Below are 17,536 nucleotides of genomic sequence, written 5' to 3' on the forward strand. Positions count from 1 at the left end.
GGGTACAAAGCCCACTGGCCAGTCATGGGGACAAGGGTGGGTACGGGCCAGGCATGGGTTCAAACTTGCGGGGAGTGCTAATAATTTGTTCGTAAAAAGATGGGGGCTTGGAGTGAGTTACAGCAAAGAGCTGGCAAGTTCTGGCTTTCTCCCTCTTCACTCATCCCAAACTCCCTGTCAGGGATGGAGAAGGCTTGCAAAGCAGCAAGCAAACAAGAGTCTCTTGCCTGTGGGTTTCATGGACTGATATATCCCCAAAATCTGGGTGAGCATTAGCAGGAGACTGAATGTTGAGGCTGAGGTTTACGGACACCAGCCAGTTGCACAGCATACTGAGTGGGCAGCACCAGAACCCAAACACTGCTGTCCCTGAAGGACTTGCTTGCTGAATATATCCACCCAGATATATAAGTAGACTGTGTAGGGCAATGCCTTAATGCTAGTGAGGGTGTAAATTGGTCCCCTGTAGAGTTACAGTCATTGGAAGAAGCAGTATATGCTGAAATAGGCAGTCCTGCTTACTAAATCTGTAATTCCAGCTCTGGCTATATTTTCATCTTTCTAATAATATGTGCAAATATAGTAAGGATGAATCACAGGCTGCAGGCTTCAGGGTTTTTTTCCCATCCTTTCTCTGCAAATCCATCATGTGGGGGAGAGGGGCTGATGGAGAAAAGGAGCTCAGACCCAGGGGAGATCCTGTCCCAACCAAGCCTAAATTCATCCCCTTGTACATCTCTGTGCTGTCAATCCCAGCCAGGAGCAAGTGGTCCCTCCCACTCTGATTGCCTCTACCATTTCAACCCTGCAGTGTAACATTCCTGTCCAGGAACATTTCTTTCCCAGGACACTCCTGAATCATTCCCAAACCAGTGGACCCGTCCCGTCCCTGTCTGCATCCCAGGGCTCGTACATCCCCACATCTGGATTTGCCTGCTGGGAATTTATTGCTTTGTTGCAAGGACCTTTTGCAAATGTTAATGCTTTCCTTGCGCTGGAGAGCTCTTCGGCTGATCTGCCAGAACACATTTCACACGCTTCTCCTAAAATTATGCCCTTTGCTTTTCCCGGCGTTCAAGCTGAAGCAGAGCCCGGTGTGCCAGCGGCATGCAAGGAGAGCAGCGAGTCGGCCGTGCCGGGCTGCGGGGACAGCGGAGCGAGGGGTTAAGCACTGCCCAAGTGAGCGTTTGCCGCGTGCTGGCTCCCGGGCAGAGCGGGGACAGCAGGGGCCTGCGTGGACCCACAATGTTGCTTGGGCTTCGTGAGTGGAAGCTGGATCACAGGATCCCTTGAAGCAAGACAGGCTTCAACACTGCCCCTGTGGCAGCGCACATAAACCTGGCTTCAAAGCATGTCACAATTTAGGCATGGGCATTTTAGCTGCGGAGGGCTCTGGATTTGGGCTGAAAGCAAGGGATGAGCTAAAGATAAGCTCCTCTTAACACCTCCAAGGCCAGCAGTTCCCCCACAGTTTCTTTCTGCTGGAGCCCACCCATGCCGGGCTGTACGCACTCCCTGCGCAGCATTTAGCCATCTCCTGCATTGCCACTGCTGCTCTTTGTGCCAGGAGCAGGAAAACTGGATGTGCCCCAGCCGGTCCCTGCGGCTGAGGGAGCAGAGGGGACTGGCCATGATGTGAGAGGCAGCAGGTGGAGAGGTCAAGGAGATCTCTCCTGAGCATGGGGTCAGTGCTCGATTGGCTGCAGTGGACACTCACTGTCACAGAGAGGTGGTGTTTAGGGGGCTTTTTCACTGCTGCTCCTGTGGCCATTTGGCATCACAGCTGGAATGGGGCTCAGGTGGGCAGGGGAGTGCTGGGGCCTAGGGCTCCCAGCAGCCCTCTGGCACAATCTGCCCATGTAGATGAACATCCCTCTACACGCCCTGCATCCTCCCAATCCCCTCTATCTTCTTCATCCCTGTGTCTATTGTATTCCTCTGTGTGCTCTGCATCCCTCACCTCCGATGACATTCCTCACCTTCTACCACATCCCCCACATTGCTCTGCATCCCTCAAATGCTCCTGCATTCTTTCATCCCCTGCATCCCACCACAGTTTCTATAACTTCCCACATCCCCTACATCCCCCACATCCTCTGCATCACCTCATTCCACCACCCCAGAACATATGAGGCTTACAGGGAGCTTGCAATTACCTTAAACTGTAAATGAGGACATTTAGTGTTTGCCATCCACCAGTAGGGTTCCCCCCAAACATCCCTGTTGGGAATTGCCATGAGGGGATCCGGATTCTGTCCTGCCCCTGGCCATCCCCAGCCAAAGCTGGCTGTAAACAATTAGTCATGACTATCGTCTCTGTGGTTGGAGCTGCTTAAGTGCCTCTTAAATGACTCACTGGGGAATTTTTATTATATTTTTTAATAACTCATGGTGTCACTACAGGGCATGAAGTTTGCTTCGCTGAGTTTGTTTTCCTGTTCCCTTGCAGAGATAAATAATTGAGGAGCTGAAGAGCAAACCCAGAGAGACCACTCCTGGGAGTACACTGGGAAATGTGTCACCCCAGAAGCATTTATAGATTTAATTTTTATATTAGTGGTGAGGGACAGGAAGAAAGACAAAAGGGAATTTGTCAGGAGTGTATTAAGGGGGTAGGGGAGGCTGGGGCTGTGGCTCTGAAAGGGGCTTGGGAGGGAGTTAACAGGTCTCTCCTTCCCCTTCATCCCAATCCACTGCTCCAGTTCTTTCTGACTGTCCATGATGGGACTGTCCAGTGCAAAAATTATGCTCCCTCTCATTTGGAGAAGGAAGTGTTTTTATCAGCTCACACTGCAAATAAACTAGGGTCACCATCAAGGGAGGGCAGTGGTGGCCATGAGAGGCCAGCAAGGGTGACCAGCTGCAGCCTCCCTCGTGTGCTCATTCTTCTCCAGGGAAGGAGACTGGATCCCTTCTGCAAGGGTTGAGGTCCTTGTCACAGAATCACCGAATCAATGAGGTTGGAAAAGATCTCTGAGATCATTGAGTCCAACCTGTGACCGAACACCACCATGTCAGCCAGACCGTGGCACTGCGTGCCACATCCAGTCTTTCTTTAAACACCTCCAGGGATAGAGACTTCACCACCTGCCTGGGCAGCCCATTCCAATGCCTAATTACCTTTTTTTCTGAAGAAATTCCTTCTAATGTCCAACCTAAACTTCCTCTGGTGAAGCTTGTGTCCTCTTGTTCTGTTGCTGGTTGCCTGGGGGAAGAGACCGACCCTCACCTGGCCACAACTTTCTTTCAGGTATTTGAGGAGAGTGATCAGGTCACCCCTGAGCATTCTCCTCTCCAGTCTAAACAACCCCAGGTCCCTCAGCTGCTCCTCACAGGACTTGTGCTCCAGCCTCTTCTCCAGCTTCATTGCCCTTCTCTGGACACACTCCAGCATCTCAGTATCGTTTTTAAATTCAGGGGCCCAGAACTGGACACGGGACTCAAGCTATGGTCTAAACAGTGCCAAGTACAGGGGAAGAATCACTTCCCTAGTCCTGCTGGCCACACTATTCCTGATACAGACCAGGATGCCATTGGCCTTCTTGGCCACCTGGAAATCTGGATATTCAACCAGATGTCAATCAGTACCCCCAGGTCCCTTTCTGCCTGGCCACTGTCCAGCCACTCTGTCCCCAACCTGTAGTGCTACAGGGGGTTATCATGGCCAAAGTTCAGGACCCAGCACTTGGTCTTGTTAAACCTCATATTGTTGGATTCAGCCTCTCTATCCAGTCTGTCCATGTCCCTTTGCAGAGTCCTCCTACCCTCCAGCAGACCGACATTCCCTCCCAACTTGGTATCATCTGCAAATTTGCTAATGGGAAACTATTGGACATCACTGGAAATGCTAATGGAGAAGGCAAACCTTTTAGTTAAGGAAAACAGCTTTTTTTTATTATTATTATCCAAAAACTTTTGCAATGCTGCATTTAAATCACCAGTTTTAAAATTATCCTCACTTCACAAAGAATTAACAGCCTTACCAAATATTATTATTGTCACAGAATAAGAATGGCAATTATTTTTGGCGTAGGAGGAAGATGATCTTTTGTGTGTCACCCCTGCTATAAAACCCTATTTAAATTGCCATCCTGAGCTCAGTCTTGGCCACAGTTTTTGGCTGCAGGTGCCTTCATCCTGGAGTTTTGCCACTCCACAAAATGCCGGCACTTCTCAAATCAGGAAGCGACATCTGGGTAGTGGGACCTAGTCAGTCAGACTGCAAACCCCGTAGGGAAGGAAACGAGAAAGACATCTGCATCATTGAAACCTTACAGGACAGCAGAGAGTGTGTGTGGACGGGGGAAGATGGGGGAATCTCCTGAGAAATCCCACCTGTTTTTCCCTGCCTGCAGCCGTCCTCCCAACATGCCTCCCGTGGCTGTCACCCAAACCCCCACACCTGCCCACTGATCCAGGCTCAGAACAGCTCCTGTCAGCTGCCAGGGAGCTGTGGCCAGCTGACACTGGAGACAGCAGATGGATGACATGGGGCTCCGTCCCCACAGCACCCCACTGCTGGTGACTCCCTCCCTCTACACCCCTGTGGCTGCACCCTGGGCTCTCATCACAGCCCCATGCTCAGAAAAAGAGGGAAAAAAGAAGAAATAACATGAGGCAGGAGAGGGAGGGGAGGATGCAATGCAGCTTGGAGCAGGGCAGGCTGCATCGTGTGCTCTAGCTCTGGCACCAGCCACCTTGCTGCCCAGATGACCCTTTTGTGGGGGTCCAAAACTGGATCCTTACTTTTGGGGATCTTCCACATCCCGTGTCCACTTACACAGCCCTTTGGGAATGCCAGCTTCCCATCAGGAGGAGAGCCCTGCATTCCTTGGAGGTGTCCCTGGGAGTGAGGGGAGTCAGTCCCTGTCACAGCAGCACCTTGAAAGGAGTGCAGAGGCTCTCCCTGCACAATCTGCCTGTCACCACCAATCACTTCAGGTGTCACATGATGTTTGTGTCACTTGGCAAGGTTCTATTCGCCTCACTAGCTGTGACCAGATGAAGAATGGGTTTAAAATGACCCCATTTGATGTGGGAGAGGGGGAAGTTACCCCCCAAAGCCCAGGGGATGTGCAGGCTTGTCCTATGCCTGCCTTGGGCCTTTTCTTGGAGCATCCCCTGAATGAGGCCAGGCTGATGCCATAGTGCAGGGCTGAGCATCCTCCTCCATGAGGCCGAGCATCTTCCCTAACTAGCATAACCCTGTCCCTGCATCCCCAGGGTGCTCTGGGGGACGAAGGTCCTGGGCATCCTGAGAGCATTTGGGACAGCTGTTAAGGGGCAGGAAGGGGGTTTCCCTCACACCCCAGTATCATCTCTCTGCCCAGATGCAGCTGCAGTCTGGCAGGTAGCTCTGGAGGCAGGTAGCATCACCCCAGGACTCAGGTGGAAGGGGCTGTGTGAAAGGGTTTGGAGGGGGTTTTCTGTAGGTGGGGTTTCTCCAGGCAGGTAAAGCCGAGTGCATTGCAGTCCCTGTCCAGCTGCTCCGGTTGCTGACACCCAGTTTTGGGTGCTTCCTGGAAAACCCAGTGTAGTGTCTTCACTCCACAGTGATGGGGACAATGTGGGGCTGTCCCTTGGCCAACTCTTTCTGCCAGGAGAGCTTCTGTCTGCTCACCACAGCCGCTCAGGTGGTTTTGGGCTGTTCCCTCACTTTATACCCCTGGGAAGCTGCTCACTGATCACAGCCAGCAAAGCCGGGAGCTGTGGGGGTGGCCCCAGGGGAAAGCATCAGCCCACAAAAGCAGTGAGGAAATCCCCTCCGTGCCAGGTACCCAGGCAGGCACTGTGCCCCCTCCCACAGCTCCCTCGGCACTCTAAAATACCAGCAATTGCGTGTGTGTGTGTGTGTGTGTGTGTGTGTGTGTGTGCACGCAGATATGGTGTCTGAAAATGACCAGTGCAACACCTCTGCCTCTGCCTGATGTGCCTGTGCACCGCAGTGATCCTGACACTAAGCAAAGGAAAAGGAGGCTGATCGAAGCTGAGTGGAATTTTGGGGTTTTTTTTCCAATCTTTCTTTAAGTGCGAACACCATCTGTCTCCCCCAACTCCGTCAGCGCTTCCAGTCCCCAGGCAGCTTCGTTCTTCCTAATTACTGTCATTAGGCACTGGGTAGCAATTAGGGAGGGATGCTGATGAGCAGCATCAGGAAGGCTGTGGTCCCCTGACAGCATCGCACAGGGACCCGGCCAGCCCTTTCTCTCCGACCCTGGCCTTTTCCACCTGGGGAGCTTGGTGGGTAGCACAGTATTTTCCTTTTTGGCAGAGGCTGACAGGGAGGGGATGGAGAAGGGAGGTGCTGGCTGGCAGGTCCACATCCTGGAGAATGCTCAGAGAGGTCTGACACCAGTGGGAATGGGCTGCTCGGGGGAGCAGGACGATGGTCGAGGTGCTCAGTGCTGCTGGGGGATGGAGCAGCAGCTCTCTGTGCCTCTGGTTGCCCCACAGGTGTCCAGTCACCAGCAACCATTTCTCCTGGGCAGCCTAGAGGCCACGGTGATGGGCTGTGTGGTCGGACAGGGTGAGACCCAGATGTCACCCTTCCGTCTGGCACAAGTGGGGCTGGCCACAAGCCTGCCTGGCTCTCCCTGGCAGCCCTGGGGCACTGGCCCTGCCGTGCCGCTCCCTGCGGCGCTGCCGGCCGGTGTGTGGTGTCAGTGCCACCTCGTGGCAGGCGCCCCGGGACTGCTGACCTCTCTTCTCCTCCCACAGCCTCCCACTGGTGCTCCCCGAGGAGTTCAGGGGCACCCACGTGTCGCCGTGCCATGGCTGGCCCTGGGAAGTGACCAGTGGGAAAGGCTCCTGTGGGATGGGATGAGATCCATGTTCTGCAAGCAGACGATGGGGTGGCCCCACAGCCCCGCCCTTGCAGCAAGTGCGGGGATCAGAGGCTGCACCCAGAGACGCGGGGACCCTGTTGGACATTTGCCATCGGGGCATTACTTGGTGTATGGGATGAAACGGTGCCCACTTGCCCTGCCTGCCCTGCCTGCTGTCAAGGCCCCGCCCATGGAGGGGCAAGCTGGGTCTGCAGGGGCCTGGGGGTGGGGGAGGGCTTTAGGCTGGAGTACTTGGGCCTGTGCGTGAACTATCAGGAGACTGGACTGGTGGGTGAACCAGTAATGGGATTGGAAAGGAGCAAGTGAGGGAGGAAAGCCTCACTTTGAAGTCTGGGGAGCCTATGGGATTGAGAAGGGTTTGGCAGACATGACTGGTGGCTGCAGAAGACCCTTGGCCAGGTGTTACCTCTCCTCACACTGCCATGTTCTGTTGGCCAGCTGGCTCCTGCCTTTAGGACCATGGACAAAAACAAACCCATGTCGGTATGGACACCAAGGCTTCTTTCCTTTACCACCGGCATTTTTGGTGAGACTTGCAGGAACTCAAATATACTCATTACCTCCTCCAAAACAGGGTCAGTGGAGTTGAAATGTCTAGGGAGATACTGAGGTGATTTTGTAGCGAGGAGGGTTTTAGCCTCAATTGACTTTTCTTGCCCAGGGGTTTCCTCAGACTTTCCCCTGGCTCCCTCTGAAACCCCATGTCCCTGCAGCCAGATGAAGCCCAGCTTCACCAGCCTTTCTCGGCAGTTGTGCGGGCAGCGGGGTGAGTGCCAGGCTGAGGAGGAAGCACAGCTCCTGCCTCACAGAGGGAAGTGAGAAACTGCTGTGGAAAGTCAAAGACAGGCAACATCCCCACCTCATCCCCCCATAAAAAGACTTTCCCCAGACCTTGTCCTAATGGCCAGCTCCTGGCATGGCTGTGGGGAGATGCAGATGGCCAGGCTTGGCTGATTCTCGGCCATGGAGGTGGCCATATATAGGCAATGTGTTGATATTGCCACTGCCAGGGGAGCCTCTCCAACTCAAAGCCTTGCCGTACCCCAAGGACCATCATACTGGAGACCCCTAAAGCCAGGAAAATGGGGACCCCATTCAGATCTCTGAGCATGCACTGACAATGGATTCACTTTATTCTTTAATTTTTCTGCCATATTTTTCATCTCTATTCCCTTGGCTCTCCATGCAGACAAAATGGACAACCCTTTGCCCTGTACATAAGGATGGAGAAGCACATAGAGCAGGCTACAGATCCCTCCTGGGCAGATTAGGCAGAAGGGGAGCACTGCCCCACCACAGCTGGCAGTCGGGCAGACACGATGCAGGGAAGACACGTCACATGCCATAACAGAGAGGAGATCCAAGGGGCACTCACTGGTTGAGGAATACAGTGTGGATCCAATTGCCACTCTGCGTGCTGCAAATGCCAGTGGCATCCCATGTAGGGAGATGTCTGGCTTAAGCTCCAGCAGAAATGAGAAGAGAAGTCCTTACCTGAGCAGAAAGAGGAGCTTTTTCAATAGGATTTGTATGGGTGTTTCTTTTTCAAATTCCCAGATCATCTGGGGTGGGCAGTGCATCCACAGGACTGGGCTGCTGCTGTCACTGGGAGGGAAGTGGAGGTGGCTCCTGACAGCTCTGCTCCATTTCCATATCACCCCCATCTCCCCTGAAACAGGTTGCTCTGTCTCCCAGAGGCAATCCTTCTAGTGACAAAACATCTCCCGACCTGGCTTCGTCTCTTTTCCCCACTCCAGATAAAACAAAGGTCTTTTGAAGTTACTTCGCAGGGTTGGGTGCGGAGCATGAGGATGATGAGGAGATGTCTGATTCATGCTGTGGCAATACCCCCTCTGCAAAGGGCAGCATGGCTGTTGTGTGTAGCTGGGACACCAGCCTCTGAGCCTCCAGTTTCTGACACAGGTGTCTGGAGCCCCAGGAGAGAGTCACTGGGCATGTGGACCACCTCTTCCACCATCCTCAGCCCCAAGGCTGAGATGGGGACACATCCCATCCTGGATCATGTGGAGTGGAGGCTCAGTCAGATGAGGCTTCACCTCTGCCAGTCTGTTAAGGTCTGGGAGAGGAATCGTGGTAATTTTGGCCTTGGCACCTGTGGTTGCCCTTATGGGACAGATGCCATGAATCTGGCTGCAGTGCAGAGAGGGGAGAAGAGGGGTGGTCACCCTTCAACAATAGCATCTGTCCTTGCAGCCCCAGGGGGAACTCATGCTTGGGCAGGGAGTCACCTTCCCATCATCAGAGGGACATCCCCTCCACACAGTGCCTCCAGCTGACCCTACTGGGAATACTGGCACTCGGTGGCCCATTAGTGCCTGGTGTCAGCGCCCCTACACCTTGCTTGGCCAGCTCTGTTCAGTGTCCAAAACCTTCTGGACAAGGAAGCCACCTCATCTAAGGAAGAACAGACTAGAGATGGTGCTTCATGTAAAGAACCCTTCAAAGCACTTCTAAGTGACTAATCACCTTCTCCAGGGGCTTCTCACCCAACCAAGAGTCTCTGTTCAGCCAGGGGGCATCACCTGCTGTAATTACTCAGAATCAGCAATCCCACATGAATGAGTTCATTTCCCAAACAGAGCCCTTCCTGTGCAGAAAAGCCACTTACAGGCAGGTGAAGAAATCCATCTATGGGGAAATGCCTGGGATCAGCAATGCTGGCCAGCTCTGCCACACAGGCAAAGCCTTGAGGACAGTCTCATAAATTAAGTCATCTTGCCTACGCTCACATCACTCCCTGACTGCTTTTGTGCAGTGTGGAAGCATCCATCCCAAGTGACACACAGTATTTCTGCAGCGACAGTGAGCTGAAGTGACAGTTGTCTGGGGCTGTAATGGCACGTTCAGGGAGCTCCTCTGGACTAGCTGTCTCCACTGCCTGCCCCTGGTCCTCCCTAACTTCAGGGACTATAGGTCAGAGCAAGGACAGATTTTTTCCCCTCTTCACTGCCTGGGAATACAAACTTTTTTCCTATCCCCAGAGTACCTGGCTGTGGAGGAGGTTCCCATGAGTGCTGGTGGATGCCTGCCACTGTGTGAGAGAGCCCAGAGGGTGGAAAGACCTGGATATCACAGAATGCAGAAGACAGGGCAGCAGGACTGTAAATAGAGTAGATGCTGGGTGTGCCTTGCTTCATACGGCCTCAAGTCTCCTTTTATTGAGGTCAGTAGCAAAAATTGAGCGACTGCTGTGTGAGATTTGGTCCTAAAGTAACTCCCTGCTTCCTTTTCCCCTGCAGTTTCTGGCGTTCCCAACAATTACCCATCCATCAGGAGACATGTCCAGGCACAACAGCTACCTTGCAAATGGCACAGCAGTTGCTGCCACACTCCATCCTCACATGTTGTGTCTCCTCTGCCTCCTCCCAGTAGTTCAGCCATGGCAGCTGTCAACAGTTCATTGTAACTCAGCATGATCCACTTTGGCTTCCTCCAGCATTTACAGGTGTAACTTGGGACTCAGCACAGAAAGGACAGTCATCTAAAAAGGCTGATCTTGCTAAAGGCAAAACCTGGTCCTCACAGAGCTCATACCCATGGAAGGCTTCACTCATCCCAGGAACAGGCTGTCAGTGTCCACAGGGATTGGCCAGACCACTCCAGCTCCATTCCCCTTGCCCTCAGACTCTCTCCTCTCTGGCACAGTTCTGGGTGGTTTTGGTGGTGACCAGCGCTGTGGCCCCCAGCTCAGTGGCGGGCAGCGGGAAGCTGTGGTTGCATTCCTCAGTCCGGGGGCACACAGCAGAGAGCAGAACAATGTCGCCATCAGCATCGCCCTGGCAGCATGGCCTCTGCTTTGCCCTGGCTTTCCTGGGTGGCCCCGGCATCTTCAGGCTCCCGACAAGATGCAGGCATGGGGCTGGGTTCAGGGTACCATCTCCCTCTGGCATGGCAGAGTCCTGGCTGGGCAGGGGGCTGGCGATGTCTATGTTTTCTGGGAAGGGACAAGAAAAGGGGGTTACTGGGCTCATAGACTGGGGTCAGGCAGGTCCCAGGGAGACGGTCCTGTCCCTAGAGAAGAAGATGGATCTGGAACAGGAGGAGTCTGCAAGGTCCCCACATCTCTCCTGCTGCAGAATTTCTCCTGCTTATAACCAATGGGCTTTTCCTCCCCTAAAAGGCAAGAGGGAAGGGCCGAAACTTGCACTTCCACTTCGAGTCCTCTCCCTCAACCCTGCTGGCAGCAGAAGAGCCCAGCCCGTGGCAGCCTGCCCTCCCCGACTGCCTCTCACTTAAAAATAGACTTGTTTACACACTTCGAACGCAGGCGTGTGCCTCCAGCCCCAAGCCTCCTGCCACTTCCCACACATCCAGTGCCACAGCACTGGGTATGCTGTGGTGCAGCCTTGGGGGACATAGGGGATAGGGGATGTTGACCAGAGTATGCAACAGGAGACTGAGCCTCCAACGCTCTCCATAATGGCCAGATCTCTCTCACCACTGGATTTCTCCCTTCTCTTTCGCTTTTGGTATTTTTCCTAGGCATGTGCGTCATGGGCTGTCACAGAGCAGAAAGGCCCCGGGTAGTGTCCCCCTGGTCTGAGTCACCATCCGGCAGTGCCAGAAGCGTGCAGGCAAGCCAGGGCACAAGGACCAGCTGGTCCACTGTGGACACCCATCCGGGTGGTGGGGCAGTGGTGAGTGCCAGCATCCCTATGAGGCAGCCCTTCCTGGGGGTCCTGGGGAGCCATACCCCCTACCTTGGAATGGGGAGGGGTGAATCCAGGCAAGACCACTTCTGAGAAGATTGTTCAAGGCTGAATCAGTGCCAGTGCAGGGGCCTCCAAGGGAGGAAAGAGCCGCCCCAACAAAGTGGGCCATCATAGAGCACTGTGGCCTTACTCTCCTGGAAGTAACCTGATAGGAAAGGTTCAGCCCCATTCCTTGAACCCCAGCCCTAATTTTGAGGCAACTATCAATGAGGCTGGCCCTGACATCCCACTGGGGTCTTTGGGATGCATGTTGGAGGATGCTGGACATCCCAAGCACGAGAAGCAAGCGGGGCGGTCCACATAGGACCTCCACTGCAGTGCCACAGGGAGAGGCTGCCTCTGGAGCCATCCCCAGGTGTCCACCACTGCCCCCACTACTCCCACTCCATCCATGTTCCTCTGGCTAGTGGGGGAGAGGGCTCTCACCAGTGAGCTCACAAAGCTACTGCTCACCAGTGCTCTGTACGTGTCCCCTGTGGAGAGGGCATGGTGCCAGGACATGCTTTAAGCAAACAAAGGCACAGGGAGACCCAGCAAAGAGAGGGATGGCTCAGCAGGGTTGTGCTGGCAGTCAGGTACAGGCATAGGTTCCCAGGGAATGCAGGACACTGTCACTCAGGCAGTGATTCAGATGCCCCAAAATGCCATGGGATGCCTGTGGAGCTGATGTTGAGGTGGAGGAGCTAGCCTGGGCTGTGCCTCAGTGGAGCCAGCAGTAAGTGATCCCATCTACCCCAGGGCCCTCAGGGTGTTGTGAGAGGGAGAGGAAGAGGTCTCCTACCTTTGTCCTCTTCATTTGCTGCCTTCCTCTTTCTCCTCTGCTTTCCCTCCTTGCAGGCCAGGAAGACACAGATGGCAGCCAGAACCAGGATGAGCCCCACCACTACCGGGACCCCGAAGATCAGGAAGGTGCTGGTCACGGTGGGTGCCAGGGTAGGCTCTGCTGTGGGGTGAGATGCTGGTAGTGTCAGGAGGGGGAAAGCTGAAGGAGGAAAGAGGGCAGCAGCATTTTTCACTTGGCTGGCTGGCCTGGGGGCTGCGGTCGCAGGGAAGAAGTGTGGCACTTAACTGTGACCCACCTGCCACCAGCAACAAAATATCCCCCTGCTTGATGGGATCCCTAGGGTGGATCATCCGACTTCTCCCTACACCATGTTCCTCTCACTGGAACTGGCTCCCCTCTTCCCCTCTGCTTTAGGTGAAGGTGGTGCTCCATCCTCCATTGCCACCTCCATAGCCATTCTCAGGAGAAGGTGCCTTCCACTTGCCCACCCCTGAGGTGCCCCCAGCCTCCTTGGCCCACCACCACCCAGCCCTGGGGAGCTCAGACTGCAGCTGCCCTTGTCCCCTTACTTGTGTTGTCCTGGAACAGGTCGGAGCACTTGATGCATGACTTGGTCAGGGTATCGAAGCACTCGAAGGAGAGGCAGGAGGGGGAAATGGCAGCTTTTCCCGATGAGGACATGGCAGAGTGGGAGTGAGAGCCCAGCTCTTGCATGGCGTAGCAGTGACAGGGCCGCCGGAGTGTGAAATCGCAGCGCCCCAGGCCCCGTGGCAGAGGGAGATACAGTCTGTCAAGCTGCGTCGTCTCCCTTGGGGCTCGCAATCGCTGTGCTTGGCCTGGGGCGGATCTTCACCAGGGAGGAGGAGAGCAAGCAACCAAGCCCTACCCCTGCCTGCCTTTGCAATGTGCCCTCAAACTACCCCTCTCCTTCAAAATATGTTCCCAAAATCCCCACAGCCCCTTGTGTGCCTCAGCCACGCAGCACCTCTTACCCAGCCTGACCTCCTTGATCCTCGCTCCTCCCCTGCCCACCTGCATGTTGGCCCCAGCCCAGGCAATGTCCCCCAGCCTGCACCCTCCTTTGCTTACACTGAAAAGCCCCCTCGGCCTCCTCCAGTGTTTACAGGAGACTTTCCTATGCACAGATCTTTACAAGACTACATCCCAGGGGCACAGATCTGTCTTGGATTTAAAATGCAAAGGACCAGAGGAGAAAAGAGTGAAAGGGCACTGATGTTTCCCCTTTTAAAAGCTCCCACTGCCCCAAGGACACATCCTTCCAGTGACTGCTCTGCAAGCAGGCCAACTGTTGTATGTTCTTCATCCTTACTGATGTTGTTCTCCATCATCTTTCTTTCTCCATCCTCTCCAATGCAGACCTAGACCCGTGGCTCCTCAGTACCCTGTCTCATTCTCCCGGGTTCAGATCTGGTTCTGCTCAGTAAATGGGCAGTAAATGGGCAAAGCAGGTCACACCAAGCAAGCCTGGTCCTCAAACCACTGGAAGGGACTAAAAAAAGCCTTTAATAGTCTCAGGCATTCTTGATGAGGAGCAGGTGAAATGTTCCACCACCAATACCCACACATCAAAGCCTGATGCTTGAGACCTGAAGAGATGGATTTCAGTGCTGTAGGTGGATCTCTTCCATTCCTACTGAACAAAAGTCACATTTTCTTTTTCTTAACTCCATAGGAAAGAAAGGGGCCAGCTAGAGTTGTTGGCTGGCTCTCAGCTGAGGGAAGCAACACTAGTGATCTGCCCTACCCAGGAGATCCCTAATAGGGCTTTACTGCTGGAGTCATGTCCTTCCAACAGCTACAGTATCTGGACTCCTTCTAGTGAGGCCTCTACTGCCTACTGTCCTGGATCAAGGCTGGCAGGGGAGGAGGAAAAAATCCAAAGGGTGCTCTGGCTCAAGGTGATGGAGTACCAGGTGGCCCCACTTGGCAGCTGAGGTCCTCTGAGACAGGCCTGAGGACTTGGTTCCTGAATGTGCCTGCTCCTCACCAGTGACTGTTGGACAAGCTGAGCCCATAGGCTCCATATCCCACCTCCTGAAGTTCTGAGTAGGATGCAGGCACCAGCTCCCCATGCTAGATCTCAGCCCAAGTGCAGTTCTTTGGTACCCCATGCCCTGCAGGGGAGGAGCTGCCCTACAGCACATCTCCCTCCCTGCCAGCAGCATTTCCAGGGGATAGTTTGCATCATAGCAATGTCAAAGCAGCCCCAACACAATCTCATCCCCACCGTGGGCGCTGCAGGGCTCCAGGCAAGCCAAAGTCCCAAAAAAACCTGGTCACTGCCCACCAGTTCCAAACCTGCTGTGATTTCACTTCCCCTTCCAGCCAGTGTGCCCAGGCATTTGCTCCCTCACCCCTGTGCCATGCCAGCAGGAACGGCTGCTGGAGGGCTGTGGGCTGCACTGAGGGGCTGTGAGAGGCCGGCCATTCTTGTGCCTGTGGCTCAGCTATTCCCACTCCATTCTAGTCAAAATAAAACTCCCCAGTCGAGCGTGGGCATGGCAAGCACTTCCCTCTCTCAGCACAGCCCTGAGCCACAAATGGCACAGACAGCTCAGCACCCTCTGCCTCAATGCTTGCCGTGAGCAGGCTGTGCTCGCCCTGCTCCTACCTGCTGGGGGGCCTGGGTCAAACAGCAGCACATCTCTCCATATCCCACTTAACTGACCCTCCCTCTGCCTCTTGCACACCCCAGGTGAGGACCAGGGCTGGGGTGCAGGCATGGGAGTTGGAGAGTCAAGTGTCCAGCAGCGGCAAGGAATGGAAAGCTGTCATGCAGAGCCATGACCCACAGCAAGGGGAAAAATAAAAGCCAAGGCTCACTCCAGTTCACATCTGAGCTCCACAGTAGAGAGACCTGGCAAGGAGAGGGCACCTGGAATCTCCTACCTGGAACCCAGTAGGCAGCTCTCAGAAGCACAAGTGTAGGGTCTAGGGCCAAGAAAATACCTTGTCTTGTGGGCTGATGGGGCTGAGGACATGCATGTAGGCAGAGGATCCCCACAAAACCTCCGGTGCTCTGGCAGGATACATATCCCCAAACCACCTCCCTGCTCCAAAGGCTTTGCCATTCCTCTTGCCCTGGGGTGTTTCCACCTGCTAGTCTCCTTTTCCCAAAGAGGTATGTTTCTCCATCATTCCTGTTTGCCTTACCTCTCAAATGCCCCCACTGCACTTCCCCCATGTCAATCATCTCTCAGGGACCCCCAGCCCTTATTTCTGTGGGTCCCACCACAGGACTGTCACCATGCCCCTCTTCCTCCTGTCTCTCCTCCCTGCTTGGCTTAAAGTGCAGGGCAAGAAGTGGTTCCCAGCATCTGCTGTACCACACTTACAGATTAACTCTGTAAGCCCAGTCAAACATGCACACTGGGGAAAGCCCAAACAAGTAACCTACACAGTGCTTTCAACATGGAGGGCAAGATTTACATTAAAGCTCAGGAGCCGACAGATCCCATTTCAGTACATGGAAAGAAAACTTAAAGAAAACTTGAAATCCAGGCATGGCAACCGTCATGCCCTCCTGTGAATGAAGTGCTCCCAGGTCCTGTTACATGGAAGGAGATTGCAGCCTCATTGCTGCCACTGACATTACCCTATTCCCCCCCATTTTCTCATCTCTTTTTATCATGGTCTACAGGTCTTCCCTGCTCTTGTCCCACCTTGTCCACCTCCTCCTGGGCCAAGAAGATATGTTTAAATTTACACATGATAATGCTTTCTCAAGGAGAAAACCAGTGCTGACGACCCCAACAGCACTCACATGTGGGCCTGCTCATGGGCACAGCCCAGGTTCTGGGCATCAGTTGTCCCCCTTTTTGTCTCCCCCATCTTTGCCTCCCCTACCCTTCATAACTGTGGTTAATCCTTTTTGGAATAGCAAAAGTTAAAGCTTGGTGAGTAGTTCAAGCTGTTTGCATCTCAGAGCTGAATACGCTTGATAATCACACAAATGCATAATTAAAGAGCAGAAAAAATGACTCACTGGATAAGGAAATGCGCTTTTCTTATCTCTTCTGCAGAGAAACGAAAACCCCAGGAGCCTGGGTCTCTGGCTAAGTCCTTTTATTAAACAAATAAACCAGAAAAGATATCAAATGAGCGATTTAAGAATTACGTTTTCATCTCAGAGTCAGACAGCTCGATTTCCAGTGCCGTTTGCTCCTATCCCACACCTGGAGGGCTGGCTTTGGCCGAGGTCAGCTGAGATACCTGGGATCCCTGTGGGAGACAGGGCAGTGCTGGTGCTCCAGGAGCATGGAGGGTTGGCAGTGGCCCGTGAGGGCTCGTGCACACATGAGTGACTGGACTCGTGTGAGCAGTTCCTCTGGTGTCAGGGGTAGGTGAAGTGACTCACGCATGCATTTGCAAAACCGCGTGTAGCAGAAAATATCCCCCGAAAGTTCACCTTGTGCTCGTGCACACCGGAAACTCAAAGGCTTGTCGATCAGAGAAGCTGTGAGGTGTTTACTGAGCAGACCCAGTTACCTCAGGACAAACCTCTGGCAGGATGCACCCAACGCCTCGGGAACATCTTGGCACAGCCTGACACCTGCCCCGCATTCAGATGGTCCAGTAGAATGCCTTGGCTGGAGCCAACCCCCAAAGCCCATTCAGCACCTCATCCCAGCACCCCTTCCCCAACACTCCTTTGCTGGCTGGTGGGAAACATCCCTTCACAAAAAGTACCACTATGGCTATTAGGAGCAGATTTCTCACAGCTCCAGCATAAACCTTCTCCTTGGGATCCACCGGGATCCTTCCTAAAGCCAGGTGGGCTTACGGACAAAATCTGGGAAGATTTTATTAATAATATGGGAAACCAAAGGTTTCAAGGCATTCACAGTCACTCCAAACCCCAGATCCCTCTGTAGGTGCTCTGCTTCCTATCAAGAGGATTTGTGACACTGCTCAGCCACCTGCATGGGGTGTTTGGTGTGGGGCAGTGCACCACCCTGTTGAATGGAATTTATCTCCCTGCTCCTTGTTTATATGTCCCTGGAGCTCTGCTTGTTTGCAAGGCTGAAGAAAAAAGGGCAGATGTCCTTGCCTCCCTCTGCAAAGGGACCTTGATAATGCTGAACACTCAAATTAGGCTTCTCAGTGGGCTGCCTGTTGAAGAACCCTGTGGGGTTACAGAAGGGTGGGTCAAC

The 17,536-nt window shown here is 53.8% G+C and overlaps 1 protein-coding gene and 1 long non-coding RNA gene across 3 annotated transcripts; one reads left to right on the forward strand and one right to left on the reverse strand.

Annotated features, from left to right (window-relative positions):
- Positions 1–8,401: 8,401 nt before the first annotated feature.
- TNFRSF13C (TNF receptor superfamily member 13C) lies at positions 8,402–13,233 on the reverse strand. Of its 2 annotated transcripts, none has more exons than XM_068191389.1 (3): positions 12,932–13,233; positions 12,360–12,518; positions 8,402–10,800 (listed from the first exon to the last, which is right to left on the reverse strand). In XM_068191389.1, exons 1-3 carry the CDS (start codon positions 13,074–13,076, stop codon positions 10,487–10,489), a joined length of 618 nt encoding a protein of 205 aa, XP_068047490.1. In that variant the 5' UTR covers positions 13,077–13,233; the 3' UTR covers positions 8,402–10,486. The 2 variants fall into 2 exon arrangements, with proteins under 2 accessions (XP_068047490.1, XP_068047488.1); XM_068191387.1 differs by having other exon boundaries at positions 12,360–12,521; positions 12,932–13,224.
- LOC137474638 (uncharacterized) lies at positions 11,784–16,363 on the forward strand. The gene is made up of 2 exons (XR_010999441.1): positions 11,784–12,487; positions 16,024–16,363. It is a non-coding gene; the product is annotated as an uncharacterized lncRNA (long non-coding RNA).
- Positions 16,364–17,536: the final 1,173 nt, after the last annotated feature.

The sequence above is a fragment of the Anomalospiza imberbis genome, chromosome 5, assembly GCF_031753505.1.
Source record: "Anomalospiza imberbis isolate Cuckoo-Finch-1a 21T00152 chromosome 5, ASM3175350v1, whole genome shotgun sequence".
NCBI classification, from domain to species: Eukaryota; Metazoa; Chordata; class Aves; order Passeriformes; family Viduidae; genus Anomalospiza; species Anomalospiza imberbis.

What these genes read in the sequence shown, in the direction of transcription:
- TNFRSF13C (XM_068191387.1), bottom strand. Translation starts at nt 13,076, where the DNA reads ATGCAAGAGCTGGGCTCTCACTCCCACTCTGCCATGTCCTCATCGGGA. An exon ending in CCTGTTCCAGGACAACACAA is followed by an intron (nt 12,522 to 12,931) that starts GTAAGGGGACAA and finishes CTCACCCCACAG; the next exon opens with CAGAGCCTACCCTGGCACCC. An exon ending in AGCAAATGAAGAGGACAAAG is followed by an intron (nt 10,801 to 12,359) that starts GTAGGAGACCTC and finishes GTCCCTTCCCAG; the next exon opens with AAAACATAGACATCGCCAGC.